Genomic DNA, 19,248 nt, shown 5'->3' with positions numbered 1-19,248 from the left:
CTATTTTTTAAACAGTCACTTCCTCAATACCCCATGCCATAGGAATCAGATTTTCTCTTTTCTCTTTACAGGCTGCTATGGATATCCCTGGGTTACAACTAAGCAACCAAGACTATTTTCCTTACGTATATTTTCACATTGACCTTGGTCTTCTTGACTAGTTAAGAAAAAGGCCATTTGCTACTGACCTCACATCTCCACTGTGTTTCTGACGAGCTGGGCTCTCCACCCTCATAAAGCTTCCGACGCCCCTTTCAGGAAACAGATCAGTCTTACAAAGAACCACTTTTGGGACGTAATCAGGATTAAAAAAATTGTCTTAGAATACCGTCTTAATTACTGCTGAAATAGTATGGCTGTATTTATTTATTTTTTTTGTAAATGACAGAGCGTGAAATTCTTCCATTTCCTTGAATGTTAAGAAACACCTGGATTTCAGACAATCAAAGCTATAAAGTTTCTCTAACGAGGCTTCTTCGTTGCAGTTGAATTTTGTTCCGGACATAACTTTCTAAGTATGCTGTAGCTGCTAAGCAGATTCCCGAGGTATAGTTTTAAAACTGCTTTTAGGAACTCTGGGTTTTCAATTTCGCTTTGCTCACGCCCCCGGGGATAATCGGCGCTCTCTCCAAAGCTGATTTTTAAAAGGTAAAATCTTTTAGCAGTTTGCACGTGCCTAAACTCTAATACCACGTCCGCCTGCGTTGCAGTAATCAATGCTCCACCCTCACAGAGCTGACCCCAAGTTCCTGGAAGCCTCCTGGGTGGTTGTCATACTTACTTCTGGAGAGTCGAGTGAGCTGTGGGGAGCCTGAAGGCTTCACTGGGTTTGAGCTGGAGAGATGCTGCTGCGGGAGACGAAGGCCGGGGATCCCTTAAAGCGTAGCTTGGTAAACTGCAGGTACCTCCTCTTCCATGCTCCACCCTAGGGCTGGGCTAGCTAAAAGGAGTACAACACTTAAACTCCATTTTAACCTGCGCCACTTCTAATCTGTAGCAACAAAGACAGGTTTCCTGCAATTGCTCAAGCCCTTTTCCCTGCCCGAGGGCGTTTTGCTAGCCAAGCACCTTACCCCGAATTAAGAGGATGTGGACACTCCTTTTCTTCATGAGACTCTCAAAAATATCTCGTTTTTATTCTTTAACGGGAACAAAAGCTGTTCATGTTCACTTAAATCACAGTAACTCAGTACAGTAACAGTCTCACGAGCTTCAACTAGCACAGTGGAGAGATGCACAAAGAAAGGTGTCAACACGAGATCTAAATTGTCTTCAAAATATTATCTGACAGTATACAATCAAATTCACCGGTTACAACAATTCATAGAATTTTCCAATGTTTTCTTGAGATGCGAACAGTTCACTGTTACAGTGTTTCAACTGACCAATCGTGTGCTACTTCTTGGTAAAAAAAGGCCACGGGTAGATCCATTTGGCTGTGAAGGACATTCCATCACTCCTGGACAAGCCACTCCCAAGAAACTGTCTGAAGTCTATACTGGTAACCTCACAATTCGTCTTTTCCCAAGTCGTCGAGTTCCACGTCACTGAGGTCGATATCATCTTCAAGTGGAAGCTGTGAGACAGCAAGAGGGTTTTTTTTTTTTTTTTAATTACACAATGCATTGAGATGGAGCGTCCAATACCGCTCCATCCTAGGAAACGTTAAGAGGATCGAACGGTGTGTTCTGCTAATAGGGCAAGGCCACCTGGTATCCCTTTGGACTCAGGTGAATGCCAAGGGGCTACTATCACCCCCACCCCTAATGCCCAGCCAACACTTTTTTTAAAAAAATGGCATTTGCTAATCTCTTACTATGTGCCAGGCTTTGTTCTGCCCTAGACTGTAAGCTCATTGTGGGCAGGGAACGTGTCTGTTTATTGTTCCACTGTTCTCTCTCTAGTGCTTGGTACAGTGCTCTGCACACAATAAGCGCTCAATAAAAACAACTGATTAAGCACTGGGGTAGACACAAAGTAATCAGGTTGGACAGTCCCTGTCCCACGTGGGACTCAGTCTTAATTCCCATTTTCCAGATGAGGTAACTGAGGCCCAGAGAAGTGAAGTGACTTGCCCAAGGTCACAGCAGACAAGAGATGGGGCTGGAACTAGAAACCAGGTCCTTCTGAGCCCCAGGCCCATGCTTGACCCACTAGGTCACGCTGCTTCTCATGCAGCTTCGGGACCTACAATCACTGGTATTTACTGAGCGCTTACTGGGTGTGGGGCTCTGTATTAAGCACGTGAATGAAGCCGGAGAATGGGTTCAGCCCCCACAGATGCTCCCATCCTCTAGGCCTTCATCCCATGGGCCTCCACACACAACACCTCTGTCCCCAAGGAAGACACACCCCTGTCCTAACAGATGAACAGCTCAGGTCAACCACAGAGGCAATAAGGAAAGCCCTTTCGCTGGAAACATTTTAAGTGCACAGGATTAATAAATTAGGGTCCCAAACCTGAAATCAATGACTGGTGGGAAATCCTGTACTGGGCTTCGGATTTTCTGCTACGGAATTTAAATGGAGGTGGAAAAACATGGCCATAAATTTCAGCTTTTTATGGTTGCAATCTGGTTAATGTCAAGCACCGAGGCTTTAGAGACTTGCCTTGATTTCAACAAGTAAATAAAACTCAAGGTTATGTCAAAGTCTTACGGTTTAAGGCATTATCAGCAAGTCTGGGCCTGCACAGAAATTGCATTACTTTTTCTAATTTAATAAAATAATCATATGAGGGCATGCGCACGCACACACACAAAATTCAGTGCCTTACCTCTCCATCTTTGCCATCCCATGGCTCCACAGTGCTTATTTTAGGGAAAGCCCCACCGCCTACCGGAGCTGTGGAACCACGGCCAAAAGAGAGCTCTCTGGAAAGAATTGATATTATTATTTGGAGAGACATATAATACACACTGAATCTGTAACAGAGCTGTGTGCCCCGTGTAGTGCCCGAGAATTAAGGAGTCTTGGGAATTCAGGACCAGCTAACAGCTTCCCCTCTTTTCCGACACAACACAAGCTACATCCATGCTAAGTTATTTCCCCCAAATCCACCTTTAATTTATTTGGCTGTTACGTATGTACTGACCAGGCACAAATGCTAATTACATTTAACACTTTTTTTTTTTAACGTTGTATGTTACACACTTACTATATGCCAGGCACTGTACTAAGCGCTGGGGTAGATACACAAACTAATCAGGTTGGAAACAGTCCGTGTCCCATGTCAGACTCAGTCTAAATACCTGGAGATGAGGTAATTAAGGCACAGAGAAATTAAGTGATTTGCCCAAGGTCACACAGCAAACAACCGGCAGAGGTGGGATTACAATCCAGTTCCTCTAAATCCCAGGCCTGTGGCCTTTCCACTAAACCATTATGCTTCTTGAATGAACTGAGAACCACCTGCTCAGGTTTACATATCATCTACTGCAACTCAATTCTACCAGTATTAGGCAAAAATGTAAAAAGTTCTTGCTTATCCTGAAGTGCCCATCCCCGCCCGCCCCCCGTGCCCCTGTGGAAATTCTTTATCACAATGTATTTAAATTTCATGTGAGAAAACTGAGATCTAATAGAGGTAAAGTGACACAGCAGGCCCGTGGCACGGTTGGGACTAGAATCCAACACCCAGCCCTCCTCCAGACTGCAAACTATACGAAGGGGCAGCTAATTAGGCTTTTTTGGGGTTGGTAAGGGTTCTATATAATTCTGCCAGCATTCTACAAAGCCCAACACTTTAACTTACCATCAAGATTAAGGTTAAATGTTAAACAGCTTTATCCATTACAGAATGGCACTGAAAGTAGATGCTGTTCATCTCCTAACATCTCAGTTTGCACTTGCTGAGCATCTGGAAGATGTCAGACTTTTTTGAGCAGAACATTGCCATTGTTTTTTAAAAAAACTGACAGCTCTTATCAAAATATAAATACCTCACATGAAACAATTAGGATAAAGGTTTCCATTCTCCCCTTTTCTCTTCCCTTGCCATGCTAAGCTTTCTCTGCTTTTACTAAGACAGTTCTAAGCCTCCCTATTATATTACTTGAAGTCATAAATGTTAAAGTGTCTCCTTGCTCAGCTCGTACCCTGATGTTCCCTGTAGTTACTGGAGCTGTGAATCCCTTACAGGACATGCACATTTGAATTGTTACAGATATTTCCACTTAACAGAGTTCTCTTAAATTATGCTTAGAACAGTGCTCTGCACATAGTAAGCGCTTAACAAATGCCATCATTATTATTATTATTATGCCATCATCGAAAAGGAGAGATTCTGGGATTTGAGAAGATCCATGAATGGCTTTTTAAAAATACTTAGTTTCTCCTGGCCATCTGTGGACCAGTGACGAACACATTATTTCCATTTTTGGTGTTTACTGCTTGTCTATTCCTCTCTGACTAAAAGTGTGCATGCACGGCCATCCTTGAAAATTATTCTAAAATAGTATCTACACATTTCCGGATAATAAAAGATCAGAAGTTGGAGTTGCCAAAGTGTCAGTAGCCTGCCAGTCACTGTTTGGCTGGCTTTCCACCAACCTAGCTTCTATCGGCTGATTTGGCAGGGGCATGTATATTTGTATTCCTGTCCCTGCCAAATTAGATTTATGAATATTACACAGTCATTCAGAATATATTCATGAATACACTCTACTGAATATGGGGGTGCGGGGAGGAGGAAAGAAACCCCTTGCAGCAATGAAGTTCATTCATATTTATTGAGCACTTACTGTGTGGAAGGCACTGTATTAAGCGCTTGGGAGGGTATGATACAACAACAAAGACACATTCCCTGCCCACAATGAGCTCACAGGCTAGAGGGGAGACAGACATTAATATACATGGATCAATACATAATTCATGACAGATATATACGTATATATACGTGCTGTGGGGCTGGGAGGGAGGATGAATGAAGGGAGCAAGTCAGGGCGATGCAGAAGGGAGTGGGAGAAGATGAAAGGAGCGCTTAGACAGGGAAGGCTTCTACCAGCATTCTACAAAGCCCAACACTTTAACTTACCATCAAGACTAAGGTTGAATGTTAAACAGCTTTATCCATTACAGAATGGCACTGAAAGTAGATGCTGTTCATAACATCTCAGTTTGCACTTGCTGAGCATCTGGAAGATGTCAGACTTTTTTGTGCAGAACATTGCCATTGTTTTTTTTTTAAAAAACTGACAGCTCATCAAAACAGAAATACCTCACAGGAAATAATTAGGATAAAGGTTAATCAGTGTTTACTGATGGTAAACGCTGAAGCTCTAGCAAAGGAGCAATAGTTCCAGCTCAGCTTTTCCTCCTTCCCACCCTCATCGTCAGCTTCCTTGCTCCTGCTGCAGAGACAGGCTCTCTCTTCTTTCCCCTAGGTAGCCAGCCAGCCTCCCCTGCTCCCTGCTCCTCCCTAACCTGCCTTGCTCCTCAACCCCTGCTTGCTTGAGGGGAGGGGAACAACATGTTATTAGGTTGGCTTCCCTTATAATAATAATAACTTTGATATTTGTTATGTGCTCACTATGTGCCAAACACTATAACTAAACACACTCTAGACTGTGAGCTTGTTGTTGGCAGGAACGTGTCTGTTTGTTGTTATATTGTTCTCTCCCAAGTGCTTAGTTGCACCCAGTAAGTGCTCAATAAATACAATTGAATGAACGAATGAAGTAGATACAGTCTTTTAGACTGTGAGCCCACTGTTGGGTAGGGACTGTCTCTATATGTTGCCAACTTGTACTTCCCAAGCGCTTAGTACAGTGCTCTGCACACAGTGAGCGCTCAATAAATACGATTGACTGATTACAAGATAATCAAATTGGATACACAAATTGGATACAGTCCCTGTCCCACATGGAGCTCACGGTTTAACTACGAGAGAAAACAGAGGTTAAACCCCCATTTTAGAGATGAAGCGCCCGGGGCATGGAGAAGATACATGACTTGTCCGGTCATACAAGCAGGAAATGGCAGAGCAGGGATTAAAACTCAGACTGATTCTCAGGCACCTGATTTTTCCCTTCCACATATACTTTCCCCCTGGGGCCAGATCACTGCAAATCAATGGTATTTATTCTGTACTTACTGTGTGCAGTGCATGTTCTAAGCATTTGGGAGAGTACAACAGAGTTGGTAATGGAGGCAGACCCTCCCTGACCACCAGTTCACATGTGTATAGAGCTCATGGGATTAGAGAGGACCTCACCCCCAGAGAGAGAGAGAGAGAGAGAGAGAGAGAGAGTGTATGTGTGTGTCACTGTGTGCAGAAAAAGGTTTAGAATGACTTCTAAAAACCGTTGACAATCTCAGAGGAGACTTCCAGTCCATTTTTTAGGCTTGAGAATAATTGATAAGGTAAGGGAGTGGCTATAAAACCAAGGGGCCTTTGAAGGAAGGTTAAAATAAAATGTCTACTCTAATCATTGTGAGACAAATCAAGGTAGTGGCACCTAAAATTAAAAATCAGGTTTGCAGATTTAAGTTGCTGGCTCCAAATGGGGGCAGGTTGGGGGCTGTGCAGAGGGAGTGATTGATTGAGAGTGTAGAGTGTGACTGGGGGGAGGACAAAGAAATGGAGCCGGGGGGGGGGGGGGGATGGGGTGTGGATATGCTTAGAACAGTGCTTTGCACATAGTAAGCGCTTAATAAATACCATCATTATTATTATTATATGTGCGCACACACACTGTTGCTTTGGATACGAGGCTCTCAGCCATATTATGGTTTTGGTTTGCAGTTCTTCAATTCAAGAAGCCTAGCCCCTCTCTATACCACACTATATAGAAAAGTAAGGAGTCCAAACAGAACTAAATCCTCAGTCTCAACTACAGAGAAACTAAAGTAGTATTTCTATCCTCAGTCCCCCAACCGAAACCGTATTCTTAGCAAGTGAGATTTCTTTGCCGATGAAGAAACCGAGGCCCCCCAAAAGATTAAATGACTCGCCCAAGGTCACACATTAGGTCAGTGGCAGAGCTGCAACTCAAACCCAGGCCTCCTGACTCCCAGCCCTGTGCTCTTTCCACTAGACCAGGTTTGTTTTACCGCTGAACAACCTGTCTGTGAAAATCCATTTCTGCAGCCCTATCACCTGGTAATAATTACAATTATTTTACAGACCATCTGAGCAACATCAGGCATGGAATTAATTTTTTCAAGCAATAAAAAAAACATTACCTGAGAAACTCATTAATTCCTTGTTCACTGAAAGATCCTTTCAGGAGGGCAAATTTCATCTTCCGTGCATTAACAGCTGCCATTGCAGGGTATCCAAATCCTCCGATTCCCAGTGCATTTTCAAGCTCAAATTGGGCACCAGCTTCTGTCCACAGCCACCTGCAAAAGTAGCACATCTCAGATGACCAAACGTCTTTTATGGGAAACAACAGAGTTTTTTTAAAATACCTTTCCAAAGGATGACAAATGGCATTTTAATTTTTTTTAGATGAATAATTGTTTCTCATCAACAGTTCAGAATCAATATACTAACTTTTAGTGTTTTATGTTTCACTCCTGGTAAAGTCATTTTAGGGAATGGAGGTAAGGAGTAAGGCTGTTTTCACACAATCAAAAGCACATTCATTCAATAGTATTTATTGAGCGCTTACTGTGTGCAGAGCACTGTACTAAGCAATTGGAAAGCACAATTTGGCAACAGATAGAGACAATCCCTACCTAACAGCAAACTTACTTACTGAACATCTAATGAGTGTAAAGCACTGAATTAATAAAGATAGACAAAGATAAAGAGGAACAAAATAACCGTGGTACTTGTTAAGCCCTTACTACGTATCGGACACTGTACTAAGCACTGGAGTGGACACAAGCTAATCAGGTTAGACACAGTTCCTGTTCCACATGGGGTTCACAGTCTCAATCCCCATTTTACAGATGATGTAAGAAACGCAGAAAAGTGAAGTGACTTTCCCAAGGTCGCAGACAAGCGGTAGAGCCAGGGCTATATATATCAGTAACATATATTAATCAATCAATCAATCGTATTTATTGAGCGCTTACTGTGTGCAGAGCACTGTACTAAGCGCTTGGGAAGTACAAGTTGGCAACATATAGAGACAGTCCCCACCCAACAGTGGGCTCCCAGTCTGTCTCTCTCTCTCTAGACTGTAAGCTCGTTCCTGGTCAGGGAATGTGTCTGTTTATTGTTACACAGCACTCTCCCAAACGCTTAGTACAGTGCTCTGCACAGAGTAAGTGCTCAATAAATACAACAGAATGAATGACTGAATCAACCCAGGTCCTTCTGATTCCCAGGTCCCATTAGACCACAACGCGCCTCTACAATACCAATCATTACGAAGTGCTGTAAATAGGAATAAAATACACACGTATTAAGGTGGGTGTTGGGTTGACAACTGGGGTAATGTGAATTAACTGGGGAAGGATTCCAGGAGCAAATGAGGTTTTTGAAGCGGCTCTGAAGATGGGGAAACCTGTGGGCTTTGCACACAGTAAGCGCTCAATAAATACGATTGATTGATTGGGAGTCGGGGACAAGTACCAGGCCAGGAGATTAGCATGAGCTGAGGCCAGAAGCGGGAGTGTTAAAAAGCTCAGAAGGAGCAAAGAGCCTCCACTGGGGAATGGAGTGGGTGAAGAGCGTCAACGTGGACCATACAGAAAACGGGTGGCAAGTCCTGAAGACAAAAGGTACGGAGGCCTGCTTGATGTTAAGTCGGGTACGAAAATCACACCACAAATCCAGACGTGTCCACCGAGCACTATACCACTTTCGACTTAATATTATTAACAGGAAAATGTACCACACCACGTGACTGTGAACTGATTTTTAAGGCTGCTACACCAACTTTTTCTGTGAAAAAACAGGCGGCCACACACGTCTACCAGTACGGTACCTTACCACTCTTGATGTTTGCAAGCTAAAATGTTGGAAAACTTACCCCCACATTTTCTTTTTGTATTTGTCTGCCAACTTTAACATAACTTCCAGATACGAATTTCTTCCGGAAGCGCCTGTTTAAAATAGACAACATTTACTGCGTTAAAAAAAGCCTTCATGTATGTATATTCAAAGGTGAATACCACAAGAAATCTATTACTTCATGTGCAGTAACATTGCAACATCAATTAGAGGGCACAACTTTGACAAAATAAAGAGAACTTAACATGTTCAAGACCGAGCTCCTTATCTCCCCTCCCAAACCCTGTCCTCTCCCTGACTTTCCCATCACTGTAGACAGCACTACCATCCTTCCCATCTCACAAGCCCGCAACCTTGGTGTCATCCTTGACTCTGCTCTCTCATTCACCCCACATATCCAATCCGTCACCAAAACCTGCCGGTCTCACCTCCACAACATCGCCAAGAACCGCCCTTTCCTCTCCATCCAAACCGCTACCTTGCGGGTTCAATCTCTCATTCTATCCCAACTGGATTACTGCATCAGCCTCCTTTCTGATCTCCCATCCTCCTGTCTCTCTGCTGCCCGGATTATCTTTCTACAGAAACGTTCTGGGCATGTCACTCCCCTCCTCAAAAATCTACAGTGGTTGTTTATCAACCTTTGAATCAATCAAAAACTCCTCACTCTCGGCTTCAAAGCTCTCCATCGCCTCACCCCCTTCTACCCCACCGCCCTTCTCTCCTTCTACAGCCTAGCCCACACAATCTGCTCCTTTCATTCATTCATTCAATCGTATTTATTGAGCGCTGACTGTGTGCAGAGCACTGTACTAAGCGCTTGGGAAGTACAAGTTGGCAACATATAGAGACGGTCCCTACCCAACAGTGGGCTCACAGTCTAGAAGGGGGACAAAACAAAACATATTAACAAAATAAAATAAATAGAATAAATATGTACAAATAAAATAGAGTAATAAATACATACAAACATATATACGTATATACACATACTTGTTTTGTTTTGTTGTCTGTCTCCCCCTTCTAGACTGTGAGCCCGTTGTTGGGTAGGGACCATCTCTATATGTTGCCGATCTGTAGTTCCCCAGCGCTTAGTACAGTGCTCTGCACACAGTAAGCGCTCAATAAATACGATTGAATGAATTAAATTGATTTTAAAGGATTGGCGGAAAAAGCTAGATCCTCTTGGAAGAAAGTATTATTTGAAATGACGCTTCCAGCACACTTATGTCAAAAAAATGACCATGATTGAAAAAAGTTCTTGTTGCTCATACCAGTATCAAGAATATGAGGTAATACAGCAATGACACAGAGCTGGTGGTCCTCACAAGTCTTCTTGGCTACCGCTTCATCAACAATCTAGTAAGTAAATACAGCAAGAATGTTACTAACTGCTGCGAGAGACACTGGACGCAAAATGAATTTTAAAATACAAATGGACACGTGTTCTAGCTACATGAGCCTTTAGTGATAAATAACCCCAAGATAACCTGTTAACTCGAGCCGCTGGATGGGCTTCAAATGTGGTTGTATAAATTCTTCAAATTCCAAATAATGCCCGGTGATTATTTCTGGAAACTCTCAGAGGACAAAGCAGCTCCAAGAAGTGTCAAAAATATAAGCCTCTATGAAGACTTGTGCAACAGTAGAAATCGTGTGGCTATATAGATATATGAATGCATATTTATGCTAAAATACAGGTGAATCCACCGAACTTTAGCAGAAACCGCTTATATCTCTGTACATTCTTTGGTACAGAAGTACAGAGCACTGAAGTGAACTACGGAGAGATGGAGAGAGCCAGAGAGAAAGCAAGGGAGGCTTAGACGAGCACAGGGCGGACAAACCTCAAGCAGCTCAGGTGGTGGAGCGTTATCTGAAAACAAATCCAGAGCCCGGGAAACAATATCAGATCTTGTTCTTCCACCATCATAATCCCGGGGCTCTTCTCCTTTCTGAAAAATCTTGATTGTGGGGAAACCTCGGATCTGAAATATAATACAAACTACTCAGATTGACTTCCAATTGAAAACTGCATCATTTTTCAGTCTTGTGGTTACTTTTTTTTAACAGAAATGTACACAATATTTTCACATCAGATAGCAGTGTGTTTGACTAAGCTAGAAAAGTACAGTCAAGTTACTTTAATTAAAATTTTAAATTAGTTCTTCCCTAATGTATACTTTGACTAAGTTTAGAGGAGAACGCTGCGGGGGAATTACAAAATGTTCTTCTGCCACGCATGGCTGTTTCAACTGATAATATAAAATGAACACGTGTGTGGTTTGCATAGTGTATTACTATGCAACTGTAACCATAACTACCACATTATTAAGCTGAGTGCATGTAGTACAGTGCTCTGCACATAGTAAGCACTCAATAAACACAACTGATAGATGTTGTTGCTTGGCCCCTCTAAGGCAAAGGCATATGACTATACCCCGAATTTCTATCAATCAACGCGGCCAATCTATAATATATGAAGTTGAGAAAGTGTCATAAATTCCTCAAATCAATTGATGGCATTTACTGAGCACTTGCTGTGTGCAGAACACTGTACTAAGCACTCGGGAGAACACAGTATAACAGATTTGGTAGATACGATCCGTGCCCACAAGGAGCTTACTTACAGGCCAGAGACTCTAATACCAGTTAATCCTGGGGTGTGTGTGTGTGTGGGTGTGTGTACACGTCCGCATGTAATGTGTACATTATTGTATCTCCCTCCACTTCATGCTAAGGACAAGCAATGAATCCTTATATCTGGAATCTTCACATTGAGATGGCAATGTTTTCTGCTGAATTTAGGTCCAACCAGTGCCCTTCTAAAGAAATTTGAGGTATTTCCTACCACCATCTCAAAACAGACTTTTATTGGATAGTCTTCTATGATAATTAACCTTTGGTCCTTTTTAATATGGCAATAACAATCCGTTGGAATGAGCTTACATAATTCTCAAGCATGAACAAAAAGGGCTGGTAATAGCTTTATGCCTGGATGGAGAGTTCAAATCTAAACTAATGCCTGTAGTTTGGTTTTGATTCTAATTTTCCAAAGGACTTTTCTATTATGAAGGATGCGAATTTTTAATTATTGAATCTAAAAAATTCTATTCACCACCACTCAGCGGACTCCAAAGAGGTTTTAATAGATTGAAATGATATAATTTTACACGACGGCAAAATGGGAGCAACAGACCTTTCTGAAAGATTGCCACCACAAAACTCAAGGTTTAGAGTTTAAATACCTAAAGACCGGAGTGTACTTACCTCATATCGGCTAGCTAGTACTTGGTTGACTGTAGCATCCACGGCAGCTAATTTCACTTTCCCTTTCGTCTGATCCTTGACTTCAGTGGCAGCAGCTGCCCATTCTGGCTCTAAGCTACAGAAAAAAACTATTTTAGTTTTTGGCACTGACACTCTGGCCAATATATGGAGCTTCTCTGCACGGACCACGGAAGGTAGATAGACAGACAGGCAGACACACAGGATCTAGTCTATATTTCTTGTTTACAACACATTCAGGACATATAGATCACCTTCTCACTACTCTTACACTCTGGGACTGGATTTAAAGGGTTGGGGCCAATCTGGGAAGCCCGACGGAGCAAAATTCAGGGTCCAACCTAAATGAAGCCCCAATTTTTAAAAAGATGTGTCAACCTCTAAAGGGTTGAGCGGCTCTGGCTGCATGAGCAGCTAATCTCATCTCTAACAGCAACAGTAGTTCTTGCCAAGGAAGATGATCCTTAATTCTTTGGTTGCCTTACAACAGTGCTTGGCACATAGTAAGCGCTTTACAAATACCATTATTATTATTATTTCCCGTTTCCCACAGCTCTCCTTCCCATACTGCTTGTCCCAGCAGTGGTGATGCAGAAGGAAGGTGAGCCCATTCTTCTGGTTTTTTTGGCAGCTGATTGCCAGCTCTGGCTTGGAATCCCATGCAAAGCCCTAACTACCAAATTCAATCTGACCATTATTTTCTAATCCTTCAGGAGGGGGAGAAAAATCACAAACAGGATGTAAATCAATCAATCAATCAATCAATCGTATTTATTGAGCGCTTACTATGTGCAGAGCACTGTACTAAGCGCTTGGGAAGTACAAATTGGCAACACATAGAGACAGTCCCTACCCAACAGTGGGCTCACAGACTAAAAGACAAGCAAGTAAATAACAAGCAAAGGGAAACTTTTCCTTTCTCTACTTTCCCATTCATCTTTCTTTGTTCTCCTCTTTCTCCATCCTTTTTCCACTCTGCCCCAAACTGTTCTTTGTGCTTATAAAACTCCAAGTTTTTTTACAGTGGCACTGATAGATATTTAAAAGACAAGGCTAAAAATCTATTTTGTAAAGTTCAGTCATCCGCCAACTTACTTTTTGCAGTGTCCACACCAAGGAGCATAAAACTCGACCAGCCAAACATCGTCACTCTCCAGGACGTTTTTGTCAAAGTTGTCATCCGTCAGTTCAATCACATCCTTCTTACTTGGGCCTCCACTACCACCCTAAAGAAGGCCACATTCCAAAACCCTCAGTTATGTCCAACAGACCATCACATCCGTACATCCACCTTTACATTACAGTAAATATTCTCAGGTGTCCCTAACAGCCAAAAGAATAGCTGTTGTAAATCAACGGCACAATTATTTACCAAAGATCAAAAGCTTAGCATCTTCAAACAGCCTTCTTTCACAAGAAATAACTGAAAAATCATAGATAATAATAATAATTATTATTATGGTATTTGTTAAGTGCTTACTATGTACCAGACACTGTTCTAAGAACTGGAGTAGAAACAAGATATTTGGGTTGGACACAGTCCCTGTCCCACACAAGGCTCACGGTCTTCGCCCCCAATTTTCCAGATGAGGGAACTGAGGCGCACAGAAGCAAAGTGACTTGCCTAAGGTCACACAGCACAAGTGGCAGAGCCAGAATTAGAACCCATGACTTTCTGACTCTATGGGCTGTGCTCTATCCATTAGACACCATGCTCCTGTAGTAGATCGAACGTACCATCCAAGTCCACTGACTGTGGAATCTCTGTCCAGTCCAACAGTCTTTCTTTTGGGAACTCATGTGCATGATTTCACCTGAGACTGATTGTCCCGGGGCATTACTGGCAGTGCCCAAACATGGCAGGGCCGGGGCTAACCCCAGTGGAAGGTGTGCATTACCTTCCTCAGGCCTGGCTCGTGGGAAGAGCCTGGGCTTGGGAGTCAGAGGTTGTGGGTTCTAATCCCGGCTCCGCCACTTGTCCGCTGTGTGACTCTGAGCAGGCCACTTCACTTCTCTGGGCCTCACTTCCCTCATCTGTAAAATGGGGATGAAGACTGTGAGCCCCCCGTGGGACAACCTGATCACCTTGTATCCCCCCAGCGCTTAGAACAGTGCTTGGCACACAGTAAGGGCTTAACAAATACCAACATTATTATTACTACTGTTATTATTGCTTCCCCTGCCCAGCACACAGGTCCTGTCCCCCAGGCTTGATTCTGTCTCTCTTAGCCAAATGAGCTCATTTTATCTTGAAAGCACAGTCTTGGAATAAGGATATATCTGTAGATCATTTTATTGGCCTGTACCTGCTTTCCAGAACTAGATCCACCACTCTTTCCGCTGAGGCGATCCTTAACCAGGGGCCGGAGAGCGCTCAGAGCCGCATCCACGATAGCTTCGCCTGTTCTGCCGCCTGCGGGGAGAGAATGGAAACCTTCAAACTTGCAGATCACTTTTCAGTCTATCAAAAGGTCTACACAGGAGCTTGACAGCTGAATGCCGTACGCCATAGGTTGGGCGACCTCCTTGTGCAGAAGACAGAAACAAAATAAAACCAGTGAACGTCTGGTGTTCCAAGAGCAAGTTTAAAAGGAGGAAGAGGAGGAATTCCCCAGGGCCTGGAATGCCCTCCCTCTGCCCATCCGCCAAGCTAGCTCTTTTCCTCCCTTCAAGGCCCTACTGAGAGCTCACCTCCTCCAGGAGGCCTTCCCAGACTGAGCCCCTTCCTTCCTCTCCCCCTCGTCCCCCTCTCCATCCCATCTTACCTCCTTCCCTTCCCCACAGCACCTGTATAGATGTATATTTGTTTGTACATATTTATTACTCTATTTATTTATTTTACTTGTACATATCTATTCTATTTTATTTTGTTAGTATGTTTGGTTTTGTTCTCTGTCTCCCCCTTTTAGACTGTGAGCCCACTGTTGGGTAGGGACTGTCTCTATATGTTGCCAACTTGTACTTCCCAAGCGCTTAGTACAGTGCTCTGCACACAGTAAGCGCTCAATGAATATGATTGATGATCTCTCTCCTTCTCTGCAGTCTCGTATTTCCTCCCATCTTCAGGACATCTCTACCTGGACGTCCTGCCAATGCCCCAACTTCAGCACGTCCAAAATGTCTTCCAATCCAAACCCTGCTCTTCCCTGTTTTACCTATTCCTGTAGGTAATCCACCTCCAATCCAATCCACCTCCATCCCTTCTATCTCACAAGCCTGTTGCCATGGCAGTATCACCTGCATATATGTATATATGTTTGTACATATTTATTACTCTATTTATTTATTTATTTTACCTGTACATATCTGTTCTATTTATTTTATTTTGTTAGTATGTTTGGTTTTGTTCTCTGTCTCCCCCCTTTAGACTGTGAGCCCACTGTTGGGTGGGGACTGTCTCTATACGTTGCCAACTTGTACTTCCCAAGTGCTTAGTACAGTGCTCTGCACACAGTAAGCGCTCAATGAATATGATTGATTGATTGATTGAAAGGAAGGAGAGGAGGAAAAAAGGGGGAGGAGAGAAGATGCCCAAAGGGCAAAGCACCAAGCTTGCCCCCTCCCTCCCGAATCACCGCTGCTTACTTGCTCTAGACCTGGCTGACACTCAGAGGGGAGTGTGGGGAAGGGGAAACACATCTATTTCTTCAAGGCCTGTGGGAACTGGTCTAACTGTGTGTGGCATCTGTCCGGCACAAAGGCACTGCTCTTATGCCCTGGCTCGGAGCCCCGCTGCCTGACTTGAGGCCCAGTTCCGCTCGGGAGGACTGCTCTAGCCCACTGCCCAGAGAGCTGTGGGTACTCCCTACGTGGCCTCTTTTCCTGCCCGCCTTGGCTGGCTCCCTTAGTCCTGCTGCTGTATGCTCAGGCACTACCAGCAGGGTAAAGAGAGGGCTTGAAAGAGCAGCTCCTGCACTTGAGACAGGGACTGTGATCAAAACAAGTGATTTACTTGTATCCACCCCAGAACTCAGCACAGTGTCTGGCATAGTAAGCACTTAACAAATGCTACAGTTATTATTAGTATTACCTCGCTGCCAGGTGAGAACAATGGGAATCCCACTGGGCTGCGTAGGGTTGTGTCTTGCTGGCAGAGGGCAAGGAATGGAGCCTCCACCTTGGCCTCCCTTAGCTCCTTTCTCGGAAAGCGGCGGGGAAGGCCAGCTACTTCATGCCCAAAATGCTGAGAGAAAAGCTAACAGTGTCATGCCTATGCTCAAGGGCCGCATCTTTTATCTAAAATAGAAATAGCTTGAGCGTCACAGGTTGCCAGCTTGTGCTACAGAATCACCAAGTGGTGTGTAAGGGAGCAGAGTAATCATTATTACACTTCTCATGGAAACGGAAATTAAAGACGCCTCCAGAATTGGACTGCTAATAGAAAAGGGCAAGAAATTCAAGGGGAACAGGGAACGGATACAAAAAAAAATCCGGTGGAAAAAACCCAACAAGATGAATAGAGCAGGTGCCACCAGATTGCATACTAGAAAAGTCCACAAATTCATGTTGTGGGTTTTTGTCTATGGGAAATGCTTTGCACATATTTGGACCAGATCACAGATGATATATTGTGCTGGAAAGGGGGAATGTGAGGCAATTGTCCAAATACTTAAAGCCTGAAATGGTTTCTACTGAACTATCTATATAAGGCAAAAGGTATATGCTTGTATATATGCTTGGGTATATATATATATGCTTGAATGCTATGAAATTACATATATAATTAAGCAATAATTTCCAACTTCATTTTGCAAGAGTAGATCTGATACAAGCTATACTCATTTACACAAGATACATATTCACAGGACATACATATATCTTCATCAAACACTGCAAAACTACAATGACGAACTATGTCTCGCCATCTTAAAATCTTTCCACATCTCTGCTGGGGATAAAACTGAAGCGCAGTGGTGTCGACAGCTGAAGAGGAGGTGAAAAAAGCAATCAGCATCTCCCTCATCATCCCCTCCCACTGTAAAGATTTTCATGATCAGATCACATGGATTTCTGCAAAGCTGGTTTAAATACCCTAGAAGTACTCCTCTTCAATTGTTACAGTAAAGTCCCATCGATTTCTAGATATGAAGCAAGCCTGTGCTTTTGAGACCATAAGCTGTGTGAGCCCCTTTGGTCCACTGGGTAAAGTTCAAGAAGAAAAACCTACCTTATATATGACTATAAAAGAATATAAAATATGTAAAACTCATTTTTACTTACCATAGGACTGCATACTGACATCCAAGATACTGTACAAATTATTCTAATCAATTAAAATTCCTGTTAAAGGAGTCCTGCTCCCAGTTCCACTTAGAAGTTAGGAATGATTAAGGACAAAGCTGCGAAGATGACAATGAAAGTAGGAGCTTGTTGTGGGCAGGGAATGTGTCTGTTTGTTCTTGTACTGTACTCTCCCAAGCGCTTAGCAAAGTGCTCTGCACACAGTATGCACTCAATACGACTGGAGGAATAAATGACCATGCAAAGCACAGCGACTGGACCTTAAAGGAGAAAAGCACAGGACGAAACCCAACAGGGGGGAGATATGTATTTTCTAATGGTCCCCAAGGGCTCAGTTCTGAACTCGGCACACAGCAGGTACTCAAATACTAGCCGCTGCTGCCTCGGAGGTGAATCAGAGCTTCAGAACACCGCAATTTTGCAAACGGTTTCCTGTGGTAGCCAGAATGGTTGGAAGAATATTAAGGATAGGTACTCTGCTAAAAAAAAAAAAAAATCCCAGTTGGAGAAATCATGGATGCTTCGGGAAAGCGGTAAAAATAGTCAAACACAGGACAGAGAGCCAAACCTATGAACTTCTTACCCTGGTAATCTTCGGGTTTGTTTTTGTTGGCGCCAAAGATCTTGATCGTGGGAAATCCTTTAACACCATACTGACCACCTAGGGACTGATGTTTATCCGCATCAACGGCTCCCACTTTCACTACCCCCTGTTGAAATAATTAAAATTGTTATTCCTTAAAAATCACCAACCACGTCTGCCCAAGGTGCCTGGGTAATTTCAGTTGCTGGCCACCAAGAAATTGCTTGGGACTAGCGAGCCCGTAACGGCCTGGTGATCTGACATCCGGAGAACAAAGTCTCCGTTACCTAATAGTTTTTCAAGGTAAGTACATAAACCAAAACAAGTTTTAAATTCAAGGGGTCACCGGACTGCAGTGTCTTACTTCCCACACAGAGCAATGTGTCAACATCATTTATTTTCCTTCCAATTATGTCTGATCACATTAACCAATAAGGCAGAGAACATTCCAAACAGAATTTCTTTGGCTCTAAAGGAGCTCGGTTTCCCAACGTTAATTTACTCTAAGTAGTGGGAGTCAATATTTCAATCTCTGTCCATTCTTTAACATGAACCCCTTTTTGCTATCATTATTTATCATTTATCATGCAACGTTATAGTCTTTAGACATTTCTGAGGATCCTGAAACTTACTTTTAATGCTGTTGCCGCTTTTTTCCACTCTGGTGTTAACCTTTGGCAGTGACCACACCTTTTTAAAGATAGAAAAACGTACTTTAGTCAAATCAGGTTGATGATTTTACTGTATAAATCATGTGGCTGATTTGTAAGCTTGATTTGTAATTCTTAGCCAAAAAGTAAGATAAAAAGAATTCCATTACACGCCTGCATGAATTACAGCAGTACTGAAAGTTTAATATGTCATCAATGAATGTTAAAAACCCTGGTTGCTTTTTTCACTTCTAATTAAAATAACTATCCCCAAATAGAAACTGTGCCTAAAACTAATGATCTAGTAGGACTCCTATGCAAAACATTTGACTCTCCGTCGATAAGATACCAAATAAAACAGAAACAAATACATACCTACAAGAAAATAATAATTATTTCACTCTCCCCTGCCACTTACTTTCCAAAACAATATGCCATTTTCGTATTTCATAAGGGTAGGAATCAGGTAAGCTGAATTTCTAGCTACATCAAGTCAAAAATATAAAATTATTCCTCAAATTGGACACAAAGATCCTATATGAAAATGTAACTTTTCTCAGTCCGCTAAAATGTGGTTA

General features: G+C 42.8%; 2 protein-coding genes across 5 annotated transcripts in view; one reads left to right on the top strand and one right to left on the bottom strand.

Annotated features, from left to right (window-relative positions):
- Positions 1–471, top strand: part of ATP6V1C2 (ATPase H+ transporting V1 subunit C2) — a 57,091-nt gene extending 56,620 nt beyond the window's left edge. For all 4 annotated transcript variants that reach the window (XM_038747355.1, XM_038747132.1, XM_038747285.1 and 1 more), the window contains one exon: positions 72–471. In XM_038747355.1, coding sequence (XP_038603283.1) covers positions 72–102 — 31 coding nt within the window. In that variant the 3' untranslated portion in view covers positions 103–471. The remainder of the gene's footprint in view (positions 1–71) is intronic.
- A 629-nt stretch (positions 472–1,100) lies between these two features.
- Positions 1,101–19,248, bottom strand: part of PDIA6 (protein disulfide isomerase family A member 6) — a 35,687-nt gene continuing 17,539 nt past the window's right edge. The window contains exons 3-13 of the mRNA XM_038747003.1: positions 18,653–18,710; positions 18,021–18,147; positions 14,503–14,609; positions 13,292–13,422; positions 12,179–12,293; positions 10,756–10,896; positions 10,183–10,267; positions 8,928–9,000; positions 7,186–7,344; positions 2,777–2,873; positions 1,101–1,576 (exon numbers count right to left, since the gene is read on the bottom strand). Of these exons, the coding sequence (XP_038602931.1) occupies positions 1,508–1,576; positions 2,777–2,873; positions 7,186–7,344; positions 8,928–9,000; positions 10,183–10,267; positions 10,756–10,896; positions 12,179–12,293; positions 13,292–13,422; positions 14,503–14,609; positions 18,021–18,147; positions 18,653–18,710 (1,162 nt within the window). The 3' untranslated portion in view covers positions 1,101–1,507. The remainder of the gene's footprint in view (positions 1,577–2,776; positions 2,874–7,185; positions 7,345–8,927; positions 9,001–10,182; positions 10,268–10,755; positions 10,897–12,178; positions 12,294–13,291; positions 13,423–14,502; positions 14,610–18,020; positions 18,148–18,652; positions 18,711–19,248) is intronic.

This window comes from Tachyglossus aculeatus, chromosome 1 (genome assembly GCF_015852505.1).
Source record: "Tachyglossus aculeatus isolate mTacAcu1 chromosome 1, mTacAcu1.pri, whole genome shotgun sequence".
NCBI classification, from domain to species: Eukaryota; Metazoa; Chordata; class Mammalia; order Monotremata; family Tachyglossidae; genus Tachyglossus; species Tachyglossus aculeatus.
This window is presented reverse-complemented; position numbering and strand designations above follow the sequence as displayed.